Source organism: Electrona antarctica (genome assembly GCF_951216825.1).
Source record: "Electrona antarctica genome assembly, chromosome: 17".
In the NCBI taxonomy this organism is placed as follows: Eukaryota; Metazoa; Chordata; class Actinopteri; order Myctophiformes; family Myctophidae; genus Electrona; species Electrona antarctica.
In genome coordinates, this window is record NC_136798.1 from 21,592,007 (window position 1) to 21,613,223 (window position 21,217).

A 21,217-nucleotide genomic window follows, 5' to 3' on the forward strand; every position below is an offset into this window, starting at 1 on the left:
TTTTTTTGAGGGGCCCTAGCCACCTTTGGAAACCCCTGCTTTAGACAGAAACCTGTGAAGACAGTGAAGTGTGGAGTTTCTGCGGGAAAGTACTGGTTGGATGTGCTCAGTGTCCACATTGGAGATGGAGCCTTAAGGACATAACCAGAGAGAGTTGTTCTTTTCCTGACCATGTTGGAACAGTAGCTCCCTCTTCTGACAGTATGTCTCCAATATGACCAGGCAGACATTAGTGTAGGTGAATAGACTATGGCAGCAAGAATTATCCATTATTATCCACGTGAGTCAGTGTAGTGTTGTAGGGCATACTTTAGGAAGATGGAAGAAAATGTTAGTCTCAAATTTACGGACATGAAGGACATGTTTCTCATTCAGTGGATGGGGATCTAAATTGTGGGTTTGTGTGTAGTGGTCTGAGTCTAGTGGGGTTCATATTGTGTTCAGGGTTACATTTAGCCCATGATGTCAAACCAGTTCAAAATCAGAACTCCTATATCCATTAGATAGATGGCCTCGAATTGATTCATTGCATATACTTATTGTAGAGATGACATGCTGCTGTAATCAATTTTGCACTTGCCCGGCCATAAAGTATATTAATATAAGTACTGTAGGTCCGACTCCTATTCAATATGAATAAAAGGCTGCGTTAATCTTTGTCAAGCAGACACATTTTAGTCCTAGCTATATTGCTTTAGCTTTCTGTCAGGAGTGGGCTGTAACAATTTCCATATTGAGGGCCACCTACATTACATTATTGCAAGTTCCAGCGTGTGGAAGACATAATCGTGTTGTTTACTGCTAAATATAAGAACCATTCATATGAAGTCTACCAGCACAGATCTTGGGTAATAACATAACCAACATTATACAGAGTAGCAACAACATCAAATCCTGCCAGCACCGATAATTTAGAAGAAATACTTGAAATGTCTTAAAAATAAAACAGATCTGTTTCTGATCTGTGTTCTTTTGGTCTGCAGAGGTGAACCATGGCCGAGCCGATCCCGAACCCCAATCGTCCCCAGAGGAAGATGTCTACATCCGGGGAGACCCTGTACAAGGTGCTAGGACTAGAGAAAGGGGCCACGGCCGAGGACATCAAGAAAGCATACAGGTAATGCTGCATGAAGACACACTTGATAACCACAGATCAAGTAAATATGTTCATTTTTTGGTCTGGTGTACTTTCTTTTGTCAGTCAGTTATGTCTCAAACTGCTGCTCATAAATAACTTAAACCCCAAAGAAGACCCATTATTCTCAGGTTTGGTCCACAACACAGAAAGCCAGCCAGGGCATAATATGGTTATTGGTTATTATCAGGTTACATTAATTATTTACTGTACTTTAGAAAGTTTAGATGGTAGCTTTGCCTAGCACTGACCACTAGGTCTGTGCAGGTTGCATGGTTCATTATTAAGTATTTGCCAACCCACTGCGTGATTATTTTGAGTGTTTTTCAAATTAGAATGCACATCAGCCCTCACTTGCCAGTCAGTTAGCTATGCCCCCACTAGAGATCCTGGGAAAACAAACAGATGGCTAGGCTTAATTAATACATAGGTGCAAGTCTGTTTTTATAATGCTATTGTCAGTGTGGGGCTGAGTCAACGTGACTCACTTCAGCACATTTTACATCAATATATTAGCCTTAACACTAGCAAGTTAATACATTAATGTGATGTGACACTATGGTTTCATGAGGTGACGGTGAACTAACTGATTTGTTACAATCATGATCAGTAAACAGCATTTACTGGTTTCTCAATTTTACTGTCCCCCCCCCATCCCTTGTTTATCCTTTTATGTTTTTAACCAAGCACTGATCTTGTACTTGTTTTGATTTGACCCTTCCCTTTCCCCACCGTCTTTCTCCTGTGTCTCAGGAAGCTAGCATTGAAGTTTCACCCAGATAAGAACCCCGACAACCCAGAAGCGGCCGATAAGTTCAAGGAGATCAACAACGCTAATTCCATCCTCAATGATGAGACCAAGCGGAAGATCTACGACGAGTATGGTTCCATGGGCCTGTACGTGTCAGAACAGTTCGGCGAGGAGAGCGTCAAATACTACTTCCTCATGTCCAAGTGGTGGTTCAAGGTAAGACGGGATGAAGCCGGCATGTAGCTGTCTTGTGTGTGGGTCTGTCTATGTTTGGAAACCAACATTGTTCATAGAAATTACTATTAGGGCTGTGCTTGATGTATAACGGTCTACAGTGACATACATAGTATTGCTGTCGGGCTGGAATCTTTACATCTTTACAAAACCGTTATTTTCAGGAAATGGAAAAAAGAACCTGGGCCCTAACTTACATCGACATGTTGTGAGCTTGTAGATTGGCTATTTTAAAAGTTAAAAAAAAAAATAGTACCAAATATAGTTTAGTCACAAGCTGTACTTTTAATTGATTAACCCATTTTGACCTGAGATCAGATTCTAAAAATGTCTTCTACATCTTGACAGTTTTCTGAAAAAGCTATGTTTCTATGTCAGTCGTTCTTCGATTTTTCAAAAATAGCAGACCTACAAGCTCGTAGCGCGCCACTCGGTGGCGCACTATGAGCTTGTAGATCTGCTATTTTTCAATAGCTAAAGCATAACATAATGCTAACACCAAAAGGGGTTCCCGCCCAAAATGGGTTCAATAATATACTGTATAAAACCTATAGACAGACTTAACGACAAACGTCCCTATTCTGGAGGGAAGTCTTGTGAAAATAGCAGATCACGTAGCTTGTTCGAGTTTGTTGGTATATCAGCTACTTTAAACAAAGATATTTAGTATAGAGCGAAAACAGGAGGAGGCCGAGTATAGAGCCCCTGAGAATCCGGGCAACTAATTATCAAGTCAATCGTATTGGGGGTACTAAAACATAAGGGCACATTAATAAGACAAAGACAACAACTCAGATCTTAAAGTATGAGAGATTTAAAGTATTCGAATACTGAATATTGTGGTATTTTATCATGAACATTAGTTAGGACCAATTATAGGAAGAGAAGTTGAAAAGTGGTGAAGTGGTCCTTTAATTCTTGTTTTCTGGTGTGTTTTGTTGCATTGGGTATATAAGCTGTGACCAAATGTGGTTCTGGGAGTCCTAAATATATTTTAAAACAAATCTTGTTTAAAAAAATATCTGCCTAATGATGATGTCACTGGTGGACGGGTGTACGAACTGCCCAAAGCCCTCTTATGAGACACAGACTGAGTAGGAAAAAATGGTGGTGTTTTATTATGAACATTAGTTAGGACCAATTATATGAAGATAGGTTGAAAAGTGGTGAAGTGGTCCTTTAACAATGAGAGTAACACGCCCATCCCTTTGACCTACTATAAGTGTCATCTATAATGAGGGGGTTTGAGAGAAAACAGACCATTCCAAACTTGTGCTGGTCAAGGCAAGCACAGAAATACCTGCCCTTAAAGGACAACTTTGGGGGGGTTTTTCAACCATGGTTCATGTTTTAGGTTGTTATTAGAGAAAGTGAGTTAGGTGAGTGATTTAGGTGAAAGTGAAAGGAGATTTAGGAGATTTAGATTTAGGAGATTTAGGAGAAAGTGAGTTAGGTGAGTGATTTTTGCCAGGGGGGAGGGCATTCGAGTGACTAAATATATATATTTTTACTAAAGATTACGGAGATTTCTTTATTGTTATTAAGTTAAGCTAATGCTCCCTCAGAGCTATCAAGCCTGGAAGAAAAAAACACTTCTCAAATCAAAGAAGCTCAGTTGACAGATTATTTGAATCAATGTCAATGTTTCTCTGGTAGTACTGTCGGTTAGTACACACACTCCTTGTGAATGACGACAACTCGAGTTCGTTCCTGTCTGCTCTCGATATCTTCCCCATCGGTCTCCCCTTTTCTTGTCTCTCTAAATATCCCTGTCATAGAGATGAAATTACAAAAACAAATCTTAAATCCAATAGGCAGATTATTAATTTTGTTGTGTGAAAATTTGACTTTTTATATACAGCATATGGTTTTGGTTTTCTTTTAGAATGTCTCCCTTCTATCCAAATCACAAATCCAAGTCAAGGTTCCCCCCTTAGTTTGTATGGCAATACTTTAAAGAGTGACAGTGTCAACATAAACAGAGCACATCAGAAGTCATGTATTTGATTTGATTTTGAACTTGACCTTTTTATTCTGAATAGTAGCCTTAAGCTGTGCCTGAAAAGGTTTAGATAATGTTGAGACAACAGTAGCGGGTTTTTTGTATGTAGACTTAGCTGATGTTCTATCCTCTCACTCTTAACTCTAACTCAAGCATTAACTGCATTCAAGCCCTTCTATGTGACTCACAGACAATTAGAAGTCCCAATGCTGTTCTGTGTGACTCACAGACAATTAGAAGTCCCTGGTGTCTTAATAGCTGCTTGGTATGACTGAGTCAGAATGGAGAACAGCAAGGACAAAATAAGATGCACTGAGATCAGACTTCAGAAGCTAGTAGTATGAGGTTCATATGAGGACATGCAGTACAAGATTATAGACTTAAGTGTGGCAATACAAAATGACACTGAGTGAGCAATAGAAGTAGAAGGTGTTTACTGTTGTTTGGCAAGGGAGACAAAATAGACGATCTTAAAATATTTTGAGTGAGGTGACTGAATCGGAGCAATAAAGCATTTGTGTGCTCTTCAATTACATCCAGGCATGAATCAATTCATGAATTGATCGATTGGAAAATGAATCGGTTCAGCGATGTATCATACAGTATATAGCCTACATTTATGTGCTGTTTAAATGTGCTTCCAAACTTCCAAAATGTAAATGCTTGTCTGTAAAATGTAAAATTGTCTTCGATTACATTACAAGATATCTGTTTGGGTTTAGACAACTTGTATTTACCATCATTTTGTACTTCCAACATATTGTACTTTACATTTTGAATTGATAAACATTAGTTGCAGACCTTCTTACATCAAAATGGTTTGATGGGTGGAAAAACTCCTAAATTGCACTTTTATGACGAAACAAAGTATTGAAGATTATCTAAGGTGTTTATCCCTTTAGTCCACTGAGCTCAGTCTAATCTGATTTGTGCACTGATTAATCATAAAATAGTATTTGACCGAGAGAAAGTGTAGTGGGGTTGTACAGTACGTCTACATGACACAGTCTCTGAAATGGGAGAGAATCAGAAATTAGAAACAACTTTGTCACATTTTGATTACAGGTGTAAAAGAGTGGGTTCAATTATGTTTATGTCCACATTGCAGTTTCAGGAAGAGTTAGAAAAGGGAAGTGAGAATAGAGAAGAAAGGAACACAACTCAGAACCGGTCTAATATCCAGAAAGCACAGATACAGTACAAATGAATTAAGTGAAAGTGGTTAAGTTTCTGTGGGTTTTATAAATATTGATAAAGTATTAAGAGTTTGTTGCTAAATAATAACTACATTGGATCCATTGGTACTGTTTCCTTTTCTCTTAATTATTTTCTGAAAAATTAGGGAGTTTTGGACCTACAAGGTGTCCACCCGACAGCGACAATATGCTGAATGGCACAGGCTTTTATCCAGGCATCAGGGAGGAAATGACACAAAGAAAGCGACCTAGGCACATGAATAAATTTGCACGGCAATGTTGGAAATGGCAGATGATTAACGGCTCTGACAAGTTTGACATTGGAGACCGAGAGGTCACCTTGAAAACCAGACTTTCTCCATGTTGGAGAGTCACTGATCATGCTTAATAATAACTATTGAAAGTGAACCCTCTAGACTTTGTAAATATTTGGACCTGAGTTAGCTCTGTACTAGCTGGTCTACGCATTGTGTTGTGAGATTGTAGATCTGCTATTTTAGGCTTACAGTTGGAGGCCATCGATATTGTCCTTTTCTTTTTGCTGAGGTTTGCGTGATCCGCGCAAAAGGACAGTTAACCCATTTTGGGCGGGAACCCCTTTTGGTGTTTTAAACTATGTTATAATTTAGCTATTGAAAAATAGCAGATCTACAAGCTCATAGCGCGCCACCGAGTGGCGCGCTATGAGCTTGTAGGTCTGCTATTTTTGAAAAATCGTGAAAATATTTATTTCAGAAAACTGGAGGACAATATTGGTGGCACCCAACTGTACTTCACCTAAGAATACGGATGCTGCGGTTCAAGTGGGTTAAATTCCCTTTGGATTCTCTGACGTTCCTTTTAATCTGGGGCAGTACAGACAAAAGGCACTAGAACCCAGTCATTATGACCTGCAGTTGTGCCTCCCTTTGATCTCTATCTGGACCCAGACTGGATTTCTCTTGGTTTTGGTCTTGACTTTGACCATATGGATCTTTCCTTGGAATGGGCTGAACTGGGCAGAGTGGATCTGTCATGGTGTCCTACAGCATCTACCCATGAAGAACTGTGGTAGGCAGCTGGCTGTGACTGTGTAGGTTTTGCAGCATGGAGAGAGAGAGAGAAAGAGAGAGAGAGTGTGTGTGTGTGTGTGTGTGTGTGTGTGTGTGTGTGTGTGTGTGTGTGTGTGTGTGCTCGACTGAGTGCACGCACGAGTAGCGACTTTCCCCACGGCCCTTCAGCGCCGTCAGAGAGATATCTGGGGACACAGAGAGAGAGAGAGAGAGAGCTGAGTGGACACAAACAATTTGATTGTCCACAGGGACCAACTGCATCTTTGTATAGTACACTACACACGTTGTGTGTGTGTGTGTGTGTGTGTGTGTGTGTGTGTGTGTGTGTGTGTGTGTGTGTGTGTGTGTGTGTGTGTGTGTGTGTGTGTGTGTGTGTGTGTGTGTGTGTGTGTGTGTGTGTGTGTGTGTGTGTGTGTGTTCAAGTGCTACGGCGCGCGCGCGCGCGACAACGATAGAGGCATCTATGCGTATGTGCATGCATACGTGCGTGTGTGGCCCTACATGCATGCACGTCTGCATATATGCTGCTGCATATTGGGGAGTGTCATGATGTTGATGTTGATAAATTGCAACTATTATGTTTTCTAATGCCTTGTGAAACTAACTAACTCTCGAGTTCAGTATGTATAAGAACACCCATTGCTTTATTGTTATGTGTATTCAAGTGCTACAGCTGCACAATCTCTGCGTGTGTGCCTGTCTGTCCGCGTGTCCCATGCATATCTTAAGAACCATCCAACCGATTGACTTTAAACTTGGCATGTGTATTGCCGAGGACCCAAGGGAGGGTCAGTTGGATGCTGTTGTCCAGACATATCTGTAAATCCACAAATCTCTTTATTGGTCTGTCTGTGTCCCATTTATGCCCATATAAGGAGCTCCTTGATCCATATGATATCATAGCACTGACGACATAGACTGACCTCCAAGTACTAATGTTTCCTTCGAGGCCTGTGTAGAACTAACATTTTCAATGTAGACATTTAGCAGACGGCATGAACCATAGTCAACCAACAACAGGATTGGTGGGAAAATAAACACTAACCCCTCAATAGTCAAGTCTATATTTTCTTTTATATAGTGCCAAATCTCAACAAACGTTATCGAAGGGCATTTTTCATATAGAGCAGGTCTAGCTGGTACTCTTTACTTAAATAAATAGTCTCTTGGGTTGCTGTCATTTATTTACTGTTGCACTATTTTCCCTGCTCTGCATGGATAACAGCACTCTGTGTTCTTCTTTGTCCTTCACAATCAACTATAGCAGCAAACTATCTCTCTCTCTCTCTCTCTCTCTCTCTCTCTCTCTCTCTCTCTCTCTCTCCTGAGTTAAAATGTATTTGACATTACATACATGATGTCTACATGTGCAATCATTGTGTAGAAGACACCTATTTCAACAACGTTGAACAACACGGATACAATCTTTTATTTTAAAAGGCATTAAATCATGAAATCTTCACAGCCCACAGTTGGATTGTGTTAATGTTCGATGCACCTACTGTACATACATGCCTAGTATTGCCTACATAACGTTTTTAAATGCATTGGTGTGGTTGTGTCCTTGCAGAGCCTGTTGCTGTGCTGCACGTTGTTCTCGTGCTGCTGCTGTTGCTGCTGCTGCTGTTTCTGCTGTGGGAAGTGTAAGCCCCCCGAGGACGACGAGAACTACCAGTATGTCGACCCAGAAGACCTGGAGGCCCAGATCAAAGCCGAGCAGGATGGAGGTGAGTGTGTGTGTGTGTGTGTGTGTGTGTGTGTGTGTGTGTGTGTGTGTGTGTGTGTGTGTGTGCGTGTGCGTGCGTGCGTGCGCGCGCGCAGTGAATATCTAACAAAAAACCTCAAAGTTCTACAGGTATACAATTGTATTCAATCAGGAGGGAGACAACTAGTGTTCCAGTTGCAATTTTCTTTTTTTTTCTTTTTTTTTCTCTTCACTTCTTTATCCTGCATCCTGTATGAGTTATCTTTCCTAATTGGATGAAATTGGTACCCTGATCAGAAATGTTTTTCTGTTTTAAGCTGGGGAGACGAGTAAACTCATGTTCCTGATCAAATGCTCTATACGAGTATAGCAATTATTGCTATTATGGGAATATAGTTATTTAACACTTATTTGAACAAATGCCGCTCACTTTAATATGTACTTCTGAACCTAGTGTATATGTATATGGAAAGTTAACACCTATTTTTGCAGCTGCAAATTAGTACTTTTTATGCGTATTTTTCTACCCATAGATCTTATGGCTCTGACATAAAGTAGAGTGTGTGAGATGTGACTGATTGATCTTGACTGTAGAACTTCAACTTCCCGCCAGCGAAAAGCAGGAAAAACATCAGTTTTAGCCTATGTGTTTATTTTTTAACGTACAAGCTGGCTGAATCGTACACGTTGCGCCGAAGTAATGGATCTTATTGGAAATGAATAAACGTCCACGGGAGAGCAAGCAACGCAGTGAGTGTGATCATGGTGCAGGAGTGGCCATCTAAGTTCTCCCTTCCATTTTCTCTCCTTCAACCTCTCCTGGCCTCTCGCCTCTTTAAACCGGGACCCCACAGATGTCCCTCTTTCAGCCCGAGTGAACACCGTAATTTCCTCCCAGAGAGAAGGGTGAAGATTTTGGGTTGGTGTACAGCATAATACTGGATATATGACTAAATCACAAGCTCCCAACGTGTCGCGTTGTGAACTTGTCGGTCGGCTATTTTCGGCATGCGGTGCCGCCATGCGCAGAAGTACGAATTAGGCTATAGAGCGAGAGGGGAGGTGAACTTAGGCAAGTCTGCCACGAGCAGCAGGCCACAGATGGGACCCGTAGCAATCCAAAATTGTGCCCGTGTTTGTCACACATGAGTAGATATGCCTACTGTGAACATGAGCAAATGAGTGTGTGTATACCAATATGGCCCATTCACCAGGGTAGCTTGAGAGTTGAGACCCAGTAGTGGATATGCCTCAGCTTTCCTTTACATCTATAACATGATGCACTGTTTCTGTTGTGAAACAGAAGAGAATCGGTTGGCTAGGATAAAAAAGGGATCAATTATATTATCATGCAGAGGAAAGTTTATTTGTGAAACGACATACAACATACATACAAAATGAACGAAAATACATTGCTTGGATGCACCTGGGACGTATCCTCAGTGATGTATCCCAAGGTCATCGGGGTTTCGGGTCTCGCGAACATCATACCCCTCACTCGGGTGACCCAGCTGGGGTGATCAAGTCCCGATTTACGTCCCAGTAGCTACCCTCGATCAGACCCACTAGGGAAAGACCAGGGCCACACAATCCGTTGGAACCACTCCGGAACTACTCTCCCGGGACTGGGAGGCACAATTCTGGCATGTGGAGTGACTAGGCTCTGTAGGTTGACTCCTGTCCGGGCCCCTCCTACGTCTCACCAGGTCCACTCCTGCTCTCACCAGGAGTACCGCCAGGACCTGTGCGTTGCACCAGACACTTAATTCAGGAGTTGTGGTTTCTTGAGCCGCAATGGTTCTGCAGGCTCCACCTGGGCAACAGTGGTACTGCAGGCTCCGCTTGCGGCTCGAATGACTAGACTATGACTATGTCGACACGATGACAAAGAAAGTTGCATACTCGCATGGATTAAAGTTCTCAGTCGCCATGACTGATTTCAGTCATTTGGATTCCATAGAAGTCAGCATGGACTATAGAGGTGTGTCCTGCACCAACAATAGGCTGTCTAGTGTCTACAAGCTTAGCTTGTAGATATTTTCGGTAGTTATTTCAGTCTTCCAGAAAACCCTAAAGTTCTGCAATTGTTAACGCCTCAATCTACAATTTCTTCAACGGTTACCCGTTTCACAAATTACATATTAGCAAAATTTTTCCATTGCTTTAATCCATGTACTCGCAAATAAGCTATAACCAATTTGGTAGCTGTCTGATTTATTTCATGGATCTCACACTAGCAAGTGCAGTAGCTAGCTAGTTGCTGTTGTTTGAGGTTGAGGAAATAAAACATCTAATGGAATCCGGGTTGCTGTTCTGTTATGTACCAGTGGTTCTCTGGCTTTTTGTTTTGAAGGACCCCTGTTACTCTGAGTGTACAAAATGAACTGGTCCATTTGGTTCCGTTTGCATACTCTGAGTTACAGACCTGTAAGGGTCCTTTTGTAACCTCCAAGTCCAGAACAAATACTGTATTACCAAAGTGCAAGAGAGGAAACAAACCACATATGGGGGCTACGTGGAACCCACCCTTATAATGTTGTGAGTGTTTGAGCTTCCTCTGAGCCGGAAATTAGAATATTTCGCCATTGCATTCCTCCTCTACCTCACCAATGTGTCAACAGGAGGTTGAGTGGTTTCCACCTTCTAATTCAACAGGGACTACTGTAATCATAATCCAGCCGGCATCTACTCCGGGTTCGGAAGGGCCCGACAGCCATCCCGTGGCACAGAGCCAGCCGATACCCCTGCCTCTGCCCATGCCGGCCCCTGAGCCCCAACCACAGGTGCAGGCCCAGTCGCCGACCTCAACAAACCCCGCTGAGACAGAGAAACCCGGGGAGACGCTGCCGGAGTCGAAATGACTCGTAAGATAGCCTCATACCTTCATCTGTGTGTCACCTCTCCTTCGGCACTCTGGATCCACTTTGTCTTGAGAGGCCGTCATCCCTGCATCACTTTGCATATTCGTTTTGTCGTCCGCCTGCATGGTTGGCTGGATTTGTGCCTCATGCGTGTTTGTCACACGTGTGCCATGTGCCTGCTTGTTCTATACTGAGTGCTTGTGTCAGCATCATCACAGTTCCTTGTATGCCAATGTTGCATGACGTTAATGTATTTTGCCTGTAACTAATGCTTTGTCCTGAATTGAGCATGGCTGAATGAATTGCTGTAGCGTTGGCCTCTGTGGCAGGCTGTTGGCATATCATAGTAATTACTAATCTTGTACCAACTTCATATCAAGTGATTTGGTTTCAGGGGATTATTACTTTGGGTTAAGAACATTTGCAACTTAATTGGTATTAACAGATCCTCTGATGCACACAGAAGCCATTAATCTCTTGTAAATCTCAGTAACACCACAATATAGCCGGGAATGGTGATAAAGTACATGATGAGAATATCCTGAAAGAATAATGCTTTGTATAATCCTGGGTTGTCCGAGGCTTTAGCATGGACTCTTTTATTAACTACACTTATAAATCCCCTGTGTTAAGCACTTTCAACCTGGCATCACTATTTTGTCATTATAGGCAAACATTTTCAAAGAAATTTTCTAAAAGCTGAGCTTGTAGATCGTCAATAAGTCTCAAGTCGTTAATTTAACTCTGAGAATTGCCAGGTATTCATTAATTAATTCTTCCACCAGTGCCAAAGGTCTTTTCAGTCAGGTGAGTTAGTCATGTATATTCTCCCTTTTCTTTCACCCGAAACATGCATTTTGCAACCGTGATGAGCAACGCTTTAGTTATCGCCCGTCAATAAGTCTTTAAAACCTGATTCTAGGAAAAGAATCCGAGATATAAGCATTAGAAAAATGTTAAACATATGGAGGGGCCGGCCATCTTGTTTCTGGTTCATTTCCTGTTTTATCGCCTAGCAACCGAGGGTCATTCAGACGTTAGCGACGAGTGCGATGTAACTCTCAGAGTTAAATGAACACTGAGGATTGTATTGAGACCAGTTGGTTGTTGATCAAGACAGTCTAGGCCCAGAGGCCCTTTCTCTGATGTTTACACTGTCAACTCAGTAGAGGTAACTGAAGGCAGTGTCCCACCCTGTTAATTCAACAGCCTGTGTTTCCAGGGTGTTGAGCAGTGTCTGTATAATCCTGAAACTTGTTTACAAAGTTCAAGTTCAAGTTTAATATTGTCTTGTTCTTGGTGGACAATGTGAGTCTGGCACAATAGGGATACTTGACAGTCCACCAATTAACATACTATATTTATATATATTGAAATTCTTTATTGTGAATAACCCCTTGAGATGAATCATCTCGTTTTCAAGGGGGTCCACAAGGGGGTACAAAATGCATACATGCCAACTGAATTGGTTACCTCTCAGTTGGTGTTGAGAGGTGTATGGATCCATATACTGTTTTACATACTGTGGGTAGTTAAAATGAATACATTTGAAAAATAACTGTAACCAATGCTTCAGGTTCATATTTAAGCAGGCTTACAGTGTAAGGGCCAAATAGAATCGATTTAGCCTGTGGTCGACCTGAATTCTCAAAATCACTCCTCAAAGGGAGACCACGGCCCCATTTCCAGGCACAGGAAATAGAGGAAGTCAGAGGAAGGCTACTTTGTTCATCTGTTCGGCCTACTACTACCACACCGGTCTGCAATAGCCTCCACACTACGCAGAAATATGTAGGCCTACTGTATGCCATTGCCAATGTCAAACTACATTTAATGCTTTACAAATGTGCTAATGTAAGCTTAGCAGTGAGCTGTGTTTGGTGTAGTAGTGTCTCAGTAGTAGCTGAGCTATGTGGTTCACATGATTTGGTCTACTTCTGTGGGGACATACATACAAACATATACCGTACGACGTACGTACATAGACTATTCATTGTCAAAACAAAGCTCCTGCAGTATTTTATAAGCTGTATAACTACCGCTTATGTCCTGGTCTGAGGTATGTTTTATTCTTAGTCAAACACTGACCACTGTTCCTAGGAGTGACTGCAATGCTTGGTGCAGGGCAGTCTGGGAACTAGTCCAAAAGGACCTGTCGTATAGTACATAGACAATGGTAAGGGTGGTCTGCTTAGAGTGAGTCACTGAACCTGTACTGCGCTTTCTTGTGACACCGCTGCAAATAACGCTTCTTTTCATAAAGATATAGATGTAAATAGCACATAATGTGTGCTGTTTGATAATATTAGAAATACCACTAAACTGATAATTGTATTTATCTTCTGTCAATAGTTTTTTCTTTTTTTCCCCTTCGATTTACTCATTTCATTGAAACTCATGGTACCTCCAACTTGTTTATCAGGAGCAGATACCTTTTGAACCCTTTAGGGGCCCAAGACCATATAGGCCAGGTTTTCCAAAAACAAGACTGTACAACTGATTCACAGGGGTCGCTGCCTCAGTTGAAACTGAAAGTGAGAGAACATAGACTGAAATACAGTTTGTTGTTTTTTGTGAAAAAAATTCCCAACGTTATTTTTTTAATTTCCAGTTTCAATGTCAACAATGGCACAGTAAGAGGTAGGGAGTGTATACACAGGATACACAGTACAATCCTCATTTGTATACTCTGTATTAAACCAGTAAGACGCCCTGAGGGCGAGGTCGCTTACTGTACATGCATGCGCCTGGTGACAGCAGACTGCTGGGCAAGCGTTGGCGTTTTGGCATGGGGGGTCAGATCAACATATGGACTGAATTCTGTACTGGCCATTATACAGTATGGAGCATGTCTTGAGTGTACAGGGTTTGATGAGGTCAGATCGTCAGAACAGGTCAGCTCCATATATGGAGGTGGCAGTGGGGGCAGTGTCTTGAGTGTACAGGGTTTGATGAGGGCCCAGGTAGGGCTGGGGCTTAATTTCCGGGCCTGTTGAGATTGAGAACTCTGTCGGCTGCCGCGCACGGCTGCACTAATGACTTTGGGGCGGGCCTGTCTAGAGTTTGAATGGACAGGTAAGTCCAAAGGGAGACATCGAAGAGGACAGATGGATGGAGAAGGATCAACATATGGAATGTCAGAACCGGTCAGCTCCATATATGGAGATCTAAGGGTTTGAGGTTAGATGAAGAGTTGCTGGCCACATTGATGACATCAGGGATCTACATATATGGGCATTTCCCAAATGGGCTTAATATTGATGATCTCCATCCCTGATGATGTCACGACGTGATGTCACGAGGCATGACATATGGAGGCGTGGAGTGACTCACGGACGAACGGACTGACGGGACATGCATTTTTCATAGTAAATGTGACCTGCGGTCGTGATTAATTAACACTCCGGATTTGACTGTGTAGGTGTGTGTTTAGTGGCTGTTGCATACTGATGGGAACTCTGGGGGAGCAGTCGTCCACTGCTGTCCTGTCAACACTAACCATCTGTTGGATCTCCAGTTTGTCCTCTGGACTTGTCTGTCCCAGGTCTGCTACAGCTATCACACGCTCAGTCGCCGTGAACTGTAATTCACATTGTGCTACCGACTGAAGCCTGTTTGCGTTTGTCTCTGTTGGCAGTCGCAGTGTGTTCCTTCTCACCAACACAGGGAAGTGTCTGTCACTCCAACCTTTAATTGCCTTGGCTTACTCAGCATGAGGGGATCGTTCAAGTTTTAGCCTACTTGGGGAGAAGGTGATCTTGGGATGTGCTTGAAGGATTTTGTCAGGCTCTGGTGTCCGGGTGACGTTAATCTCATGTGGGTTCCTTATGTCAGGGACTTCTTTCAGCGCCTTGGTTGAATGAAAGTACACACAGTAATTTGGGATAAGAGAAAATGCTTTTTCTTCTAAAACAATTCTTCAAAATTGTCCCCATAAAAGTTAATCCATTGTCAGAAGCCAATATTGAATAAGGTAAAGCCTTTTCGCCTTTTGATGTCAGAATTATAACGTTTACTTTTTAATAGTATAGTAGACATACAAGCTGTTACAAGCGTCTGATACAGTCAAATCTTTAGTTATAGATCGATTTTTTTCCTTTTTTAACTTTTTAGTATGGACATAGCCAGGGTTCAGTCGAGCGGTAGCATGTGCAACTCATGTGTTCTAATCTAAGCCACTGTTTCCCAAACAGTGCCAATTTATGTGGATAAATATCCCCTTATTTTTGGTTTCCTACATTTTGTTTATAATAGGGAAAAAATACATTTAAGAAGTATCTACAAGATCGGCTATTTTCACTAGTTTGGGTTCCGGGGAGACATCAAATTTCTCTTTTGGGTCTTGAGCTAAACAATTTTGGAACCACTGTTCCAAGGCTAAGCCATGTGCTCTGTTGCTGTTTCCCCCCCTGCATCCTGATGGATCGTGACATTCATGGTGTGTGGCGTCTCCTCTCTCAGGGAAGACTAAGTGACAGAGTGGCGTGGTGCAGGTATGTCCTAGGTAGAAGAGACGCTTCTGGTTATAGTCAGCTTGCTTCCACAGCAGAACATGGAACGCTTATATGCTATGCACACAGCCTAGAGTGCAGACAGGCCACTGCACAACTTGTCTCTTCTCTGCTTACGCCGATTTTGCATCTTGACAGTATATTCCTTTTTTTTGTTGGAATTCAACTCAGCTTATCTAAACTGCCTCCCCCTGGCCAGCCGGGGCGCCTGATGGAGGGGAAAGGAACTGGTTGGAACGTGTTCCTTCCACGCGCTACGTCCAACCAGGGAAACTCCCCCCTGTCAGGTGTAGGAGGAGGAGCAACTTGGACACTCGGGCATGAAGGAAGCATGAGTTCAAGTCCGTTGCTCTCCCCATGTCCCCATATATGGGGACTAGGTTGGCGGAGGGTTTGTAGAGCCCAGGATCACATTAGATAATTGACACAGGGGTGAAAAATGGGTTACAAAATCATGGGATAAAAATGATATATAAAAAAAGGATGGTAGCCTATAAGACATAATCAGACAATCAATAAAGCAAATGTTCATGTTCTTGAACCAAAAACATTGTGTCCTGAGCTGAATTACCGTACCTGTAAACATCTAAAATGATCTTGCTGTCAAGTGCACAGAAGTCTGCCTCCCTTATTTTCAGTGTACTGTAGGCCTAGTAGCTAGTAGCTACCCCAAAACCACATGCCTCATTCAGTAGTAGCTGTCGCTGGCAATTTCTGGTACTATAGTCAAGTAGGCATTGAGCTGGATTGCCAGACCGTGTGTGTGTGTGTGTGTGTGTGTGTGTGTGTGTGTGTGTGTGTGTGTGTGTGTGTGTGTGTGTGCGTGTGCGTGTGCGTGTGCGTGTGCGTGCGCGCGCGCGCGCGTGCGTGCGTGCGTGCGTGCGTGCGTGCGTGCGTGCGTGCGTGCACCTCAAAACCTCAGGTGTGTCTGGTTGTCAGTCATTTTAGAAACCCTTGATGTTTTTGATGTTTGCTGTTCATTTAAGAATATAGTCAACTACCACAGAAGAATCATTTTGTTTTCCTTCAGAAATAAGACTTGAGGTTTAAGCAGTCAGAGGATCTGGGAGTTCACTCTACCAGCCTGCTCTGTTTTATGGATCTCACTTAGTTGTGAATGCTCCGTTGTACACCACCATGGACCAAAAAGAGCCGATTTAGGTCCACGATGCCTATATGGTATGTCTTTCAGAGAGCGTGTAGATACATCTATGTAACTTACAGGACACTGGGAACATGACCCTTATTCAGCACAACTTGCACCTTGAACATACAGTAGCATGCAGTGAGAATAACATGCACAAAATAATCCTTGTGTTCCAAAGGCGGTTTCCATGACCTGTGTCTAGAAACCTCCACAATATCTACACAATAACGTGATGTTGATTCCCACATTGCCAGATGTTCGGATGTGGTTACAAGCATGGTGGGAAGATAACTCAAGGGGTTATAGAAAGGTTCACTAAGTAAATCAGTACTCACAAAGATGGATAGATATAGACGTGTTTATTGCCATTCAAGAATAGATGAAATGCATAATTGAATGAATCTTCGTTCCACTGGCTTACTATAGTGCATGAAATGCATAATTGAACGAAATTGCGTTCCACTGGCTTACTATAATCTAAAACTACTCCTAGTTAATGCTAAAATACTACTCCTAGTTTATGTGAATACTAAAATCACCACTAAAAATCACAGTCGGTTAATGAGACAGAAATAAGGCACAACAAGTAGTCCTCAGCAGCATAAAATCTTCGTTACACATTTAGTTTGAATTGTCTTCTCTTTTGTCTTCCTTCTACTCCATGTCTATCTCTCTCTGTCTCTATCTCTTCTCCCCAATCAGGTGCGCGGCGCCCAGTTGTGATCCAGCCGCATTCCACCGCCGATAGCGCCCCAAAGACTAACCAGCCCGCAGCCAACCAGCCCATCCCCATGCCCCAGCCCTGACCCACATGACCTGCCCTGCATCCCCTCCAGACAGCTCTTTGAAGACTGGGAAACTGAATGGATCCCTTCATATTAATTTAGCCATCTAGCCACTTAATGGAAGGCTAGGCTAAGCTTCATTCAACATATGAAGGTCCCTCAACTTTTTTCATCACCAGCCAAATCAAGCCAGGCCGACCGCTGGCTAGCTCTGATTCTTCCATGAAGTTTTTTTCCTCCCTCCAAACTTGCCAGCAATCCCAGCACATGGTCCTGACCCACCATTTGTGGCTAGGTTGGTCATCTGGCTGTGATTAAGACTGGCCAGAGTGTGACCTGGTGATCTGAGTTGTGAGGATGCCAATGGCCTGGCAGATGATGACCCCAATTCTTCAACTATCCATCCACCATCTTGACGTGCGCTGGAATATATCTGTGTTCGTCACTCGTCAGTCATTCTTTTCCTTCTTCTCTCTAGTCTCTCAATTCATGTCATTGTTCCCTCCCATCCGTTTCGTTCTCTGCTATATATCACATCCTGCCCTTCATGCCTCACCTCGCCTCCATTCTACCCCATATCCCTCCTCCTGCGACTGTACAGCAATGACCAAACCAGCGGTGGTACTGTGGGATTGGCCAGTAGTCGCTATGGCTCGGGGAATGACGGTGTGTATTTATTGGTACCTGTCTGAGCCAAAAGCCTGGAGACGAGAACTTACAGCATGGAGCAGAGAAGGCCTCCTCACCCCAATGTGCATGCGTTACCTCCCAAAATGCATGCATGACCCTACTGTACAGCACTGGAACACACACACACACATACACACATGCACATGCTCACACACATCTAGAGGCACTCGCTACCTCTGAACAAGATGTGCACACATCTACAGTACTACAACACCATTATACACACACACACACACAGAACAGTCCCTTGTACCCTGGTGCCATCGTCTGGTACTAAGTTGGATATGCCCCCAGATTAACACCTTGACTTTAACAGACAATAAAAAAAGTTAAAAAAAAAAAAAAACTGTACCAGAGAAACATGTGGATGGACAAAAGAGAAGTAATTTCAACATTTAACTCATTGTTTTTAACAGGTAACAAAGAACGTCTGCCAGGTTATCCTTTTTATATTGCCCTGTTTTGTTTTGTTTTGCCGTCACAATTCTATTTAGACCAAAGCCAAAAATGCCAGAAGCCCCATGTAGCCAGCCAAGTTCACATTCAATGACATGAGCTCCAATGGAAATGCCATTTTGCTCTGTGTAATGTAAGCCACTAGATGACCGATGTATTATTATTTTGTGTATACAATATGTTCTTGGGTCTATGCACTGTGCAAAACTTAAGACACGGGTCTGTACATTTTTTGTTTTTATGCAAACACTAATGTCTGTTTTCTGGGGCAAGTCTGGATGAGAAAACACCTAGTGATGTGATGTAGTCGTCGTCGCGTTGCCAGCTCTTAGAGAAGCGTGGTGACACATTGCCACCATTTATCTTTCAAAGGTGTGATGAGTGTGGAGTCATATCAAAGATATCCACACACAAGTGTTACTCCATGAACACGTTTTTACTGTTTCACCAATATCACTTCAAGCCCCCTTCGATCTACGCAATATCGCTCTGCATTTTGGATGTCATTTCACATTGTTTAATGTCACTGCAAGGTGGCTTTTGCCCTGAGAATCTAGTGTACGATAATGAACCCGGTTTGGAGTCTGATCCTCAGTCACCATGGTGTGTATCGCACTACCGAGAAATGTATATGCTGCATACAGGGAAATATCAGTGATGGACGGTACTATCCAATAGTACATTTGTACGGTCAGTGTTTTCCTATGTACGGGTATGGATAGAGTTGTATGGGCTTCACGAGATAAATGACTATTTATCATTTGATTTGGAATGTCACCTGATGATGGGAGAGGTGCTTGCTAAGACACACCATATTCATAATATTTTGTTATCAGTACATGGAAGCCATTCTTGCCAGGTACAGTACATTGTGTCTTTTTTTGCCTCCATACTGCAAGATTTTTTCAATTATTCAGTATAGCTGGTTGATCGTTCCAATGTGCTAAATCTGAAAACCCACTCTAGAATTTTCTTTTCATGCGATGCTACTGTGGTTCCTTTTACAGTATATCATACATCTTCCACATTTGTGGCTTTAATTGTCAGTCACTATGCTGTTCTTTGTAGAGTGGAACCGTTTACATGTCCACCGTGCTTTCTTGTTGGTTCTTAGTGAATTGCAATGGTTTTATATGTGGTTATTCTTTTCATTTGGCGCTATTTGGCTGACAGTATGGGTGAAATTCTGCTGCGGTTTCAACCTGTAAGAAATGGTAACAATGAATGATGGCCATGTTTCTATCAACCGAGCTGTTAAATAGATACAACAACAGACGAAGTCAAATGCTTTAGAGTAGAAGTCTGAACCTTGAATCTGTGTTCTCTTCTCTGGTCCTGTCCTGAGGACCCAGACTATAGCCCACTGCTCATTTTCTCAATTCTACCAGCTAGTTCATTAGTTGTCCCTGGTCTAAATTAGTCCTTATATAGACAAATTGTTTGAAACCCTAGGATCTTGCTTACATCACTTGCCATAAACGGTGTCATTGATTAAGCCCTCTTGGCTTTGTCTTTTATTCTAAATGCATATAGCACACTCGTTGCTGGATAAGCTTTCATGAACTCATACTGTACAGTAATGTTTGGTATGGAAAGGGGCATAAATCTATACAGTAGGTGGTGCAGAGGGTGCAGCCCCTATTATTGTGACCCCTTTTCATCACACTACAAATTAAAAGGTAAATATATAAGACCTAAAAAGCCAGTAGTATCAAAAAGAGTGAAGGAGCATACACAATTCATGCACCCAGGCCACTTGTGGCAGACTGAAAATTGGCCACTGATTTATATTACTAAAATTAAAATGTTTACATCGAAACAGACATTTACTCGACTCATATTGAACTTCACTTAATATTTTCCCTTGTTAATAGCCATTAAAGAAAAAAAGAAATCGGCACCCGTAATAATTCCACTAGGTGTTTTAATTTTTTTTCTCAAATCAGAATAATCTGATTCATTTCAGTGTAAATGTGACATGGCCATAGAAGGAATTTGTTCTAGTCAAATTCTTCTCCTGTGTAAATAATTGTCAGTTTTATTGGAGTGTGCAACATCCACTTTGAGAGACCTCATTGTAAATTGAAAGGTGTAACAAATCATAATCTGTTTTTCATAGTGTACATACATTTTTAGCATCTTTATTTTTAAATTTATGTAGGTGTTGACTTAAATCCATTGACGGAAGGCCCACAGGCGGAATTTCGATTCTTCTCTTACAAAGGGCTTCCCCCCTTTTACTGTGAAATCCATCAAATGACACATGGAAGGTGCACACCTCGCTGTGTTTGGGCGATTACATACCTAAGAGAGTGAAGAGTAGAATATTAGAATTCAGGGTAGCCGTAGAAAATGGCATGAGCTCAGTTAGACTGTCGGGTGGTCCAGACCTTGTCCACGTGTTCTCATGGGACCCTTTGATATGGGGGGAGGAGAGGCCACTGTCCATTGTGTAACTGAAATGATTCCTGATTGCAGGTCAAAAGAAGTTTATTCTCTTTTGTGTGTGTGTCATTCATTGTTGAACATGGATCCTTGTGGACTATCTGTAAATGTGTATTTATATGATGATGAAATCCAATCGAATAAAAGGGGGATTTTATAACTTATTGTCTATTGTTTTGTACTGTAAGTGGGTGCGTGGCTGTGTGCGTGCCTGAGAATAGTGAGAAATTATTGGAACATTGATTAT

General features: G+C 42.2%; 1 protein-coding gene across 3 annotated transcripts in view; it reads left to right on the top strand.

Annotated features, from left to right (window-relative positions):
* dnajc5ga (DnaJ (Hsp40) homolog, subfamily C, member 5 gamma a) overlaps window positions 1-21,132 on the top strand; it is a 29,157-nt gene extending 8,025 nt beyond the window's left edge. Inside the window, exons 2-7 of one of the 3 annotated variants that reach the window (XM_079526833.1) lie at window positions 984-1,117; window positions 1,889-2,102; window positions 7,941-8,097; window positions 10,731-10,939; window positions 15,398-15,429; window positions 17,297-21,132. In XM_079526833.1, the coding sequence (XP_079382959.1) occupies window positions 993-1,117; window positions 1,889-2,102; window positions 7,941-8,097; window positions 10,731-10,936 (702 nt within the window). In that variant the 5' untranslated portion in view covers window positions 984-992 and the 3' untranslated portion in view covers window positions 10,937-10,939; window positions 15,398-15,429; window positions 17,297-21,132. The remainder of the gene's footprint in view (window positions 1-983; window positions 1,118-1,888; window positions 2,103-7,940; window positions 8,098-10,730; window positions 10,940-15,397; window positions 15,430-17,296) is intronic. The other 2 variants (XM_079526832.1, XM_079526834.1) reach the window with 2 other exon arrangements.
* The last annotated feature ends 85 nt before the right edge of the window (window positions 21,133-21,217 follow it).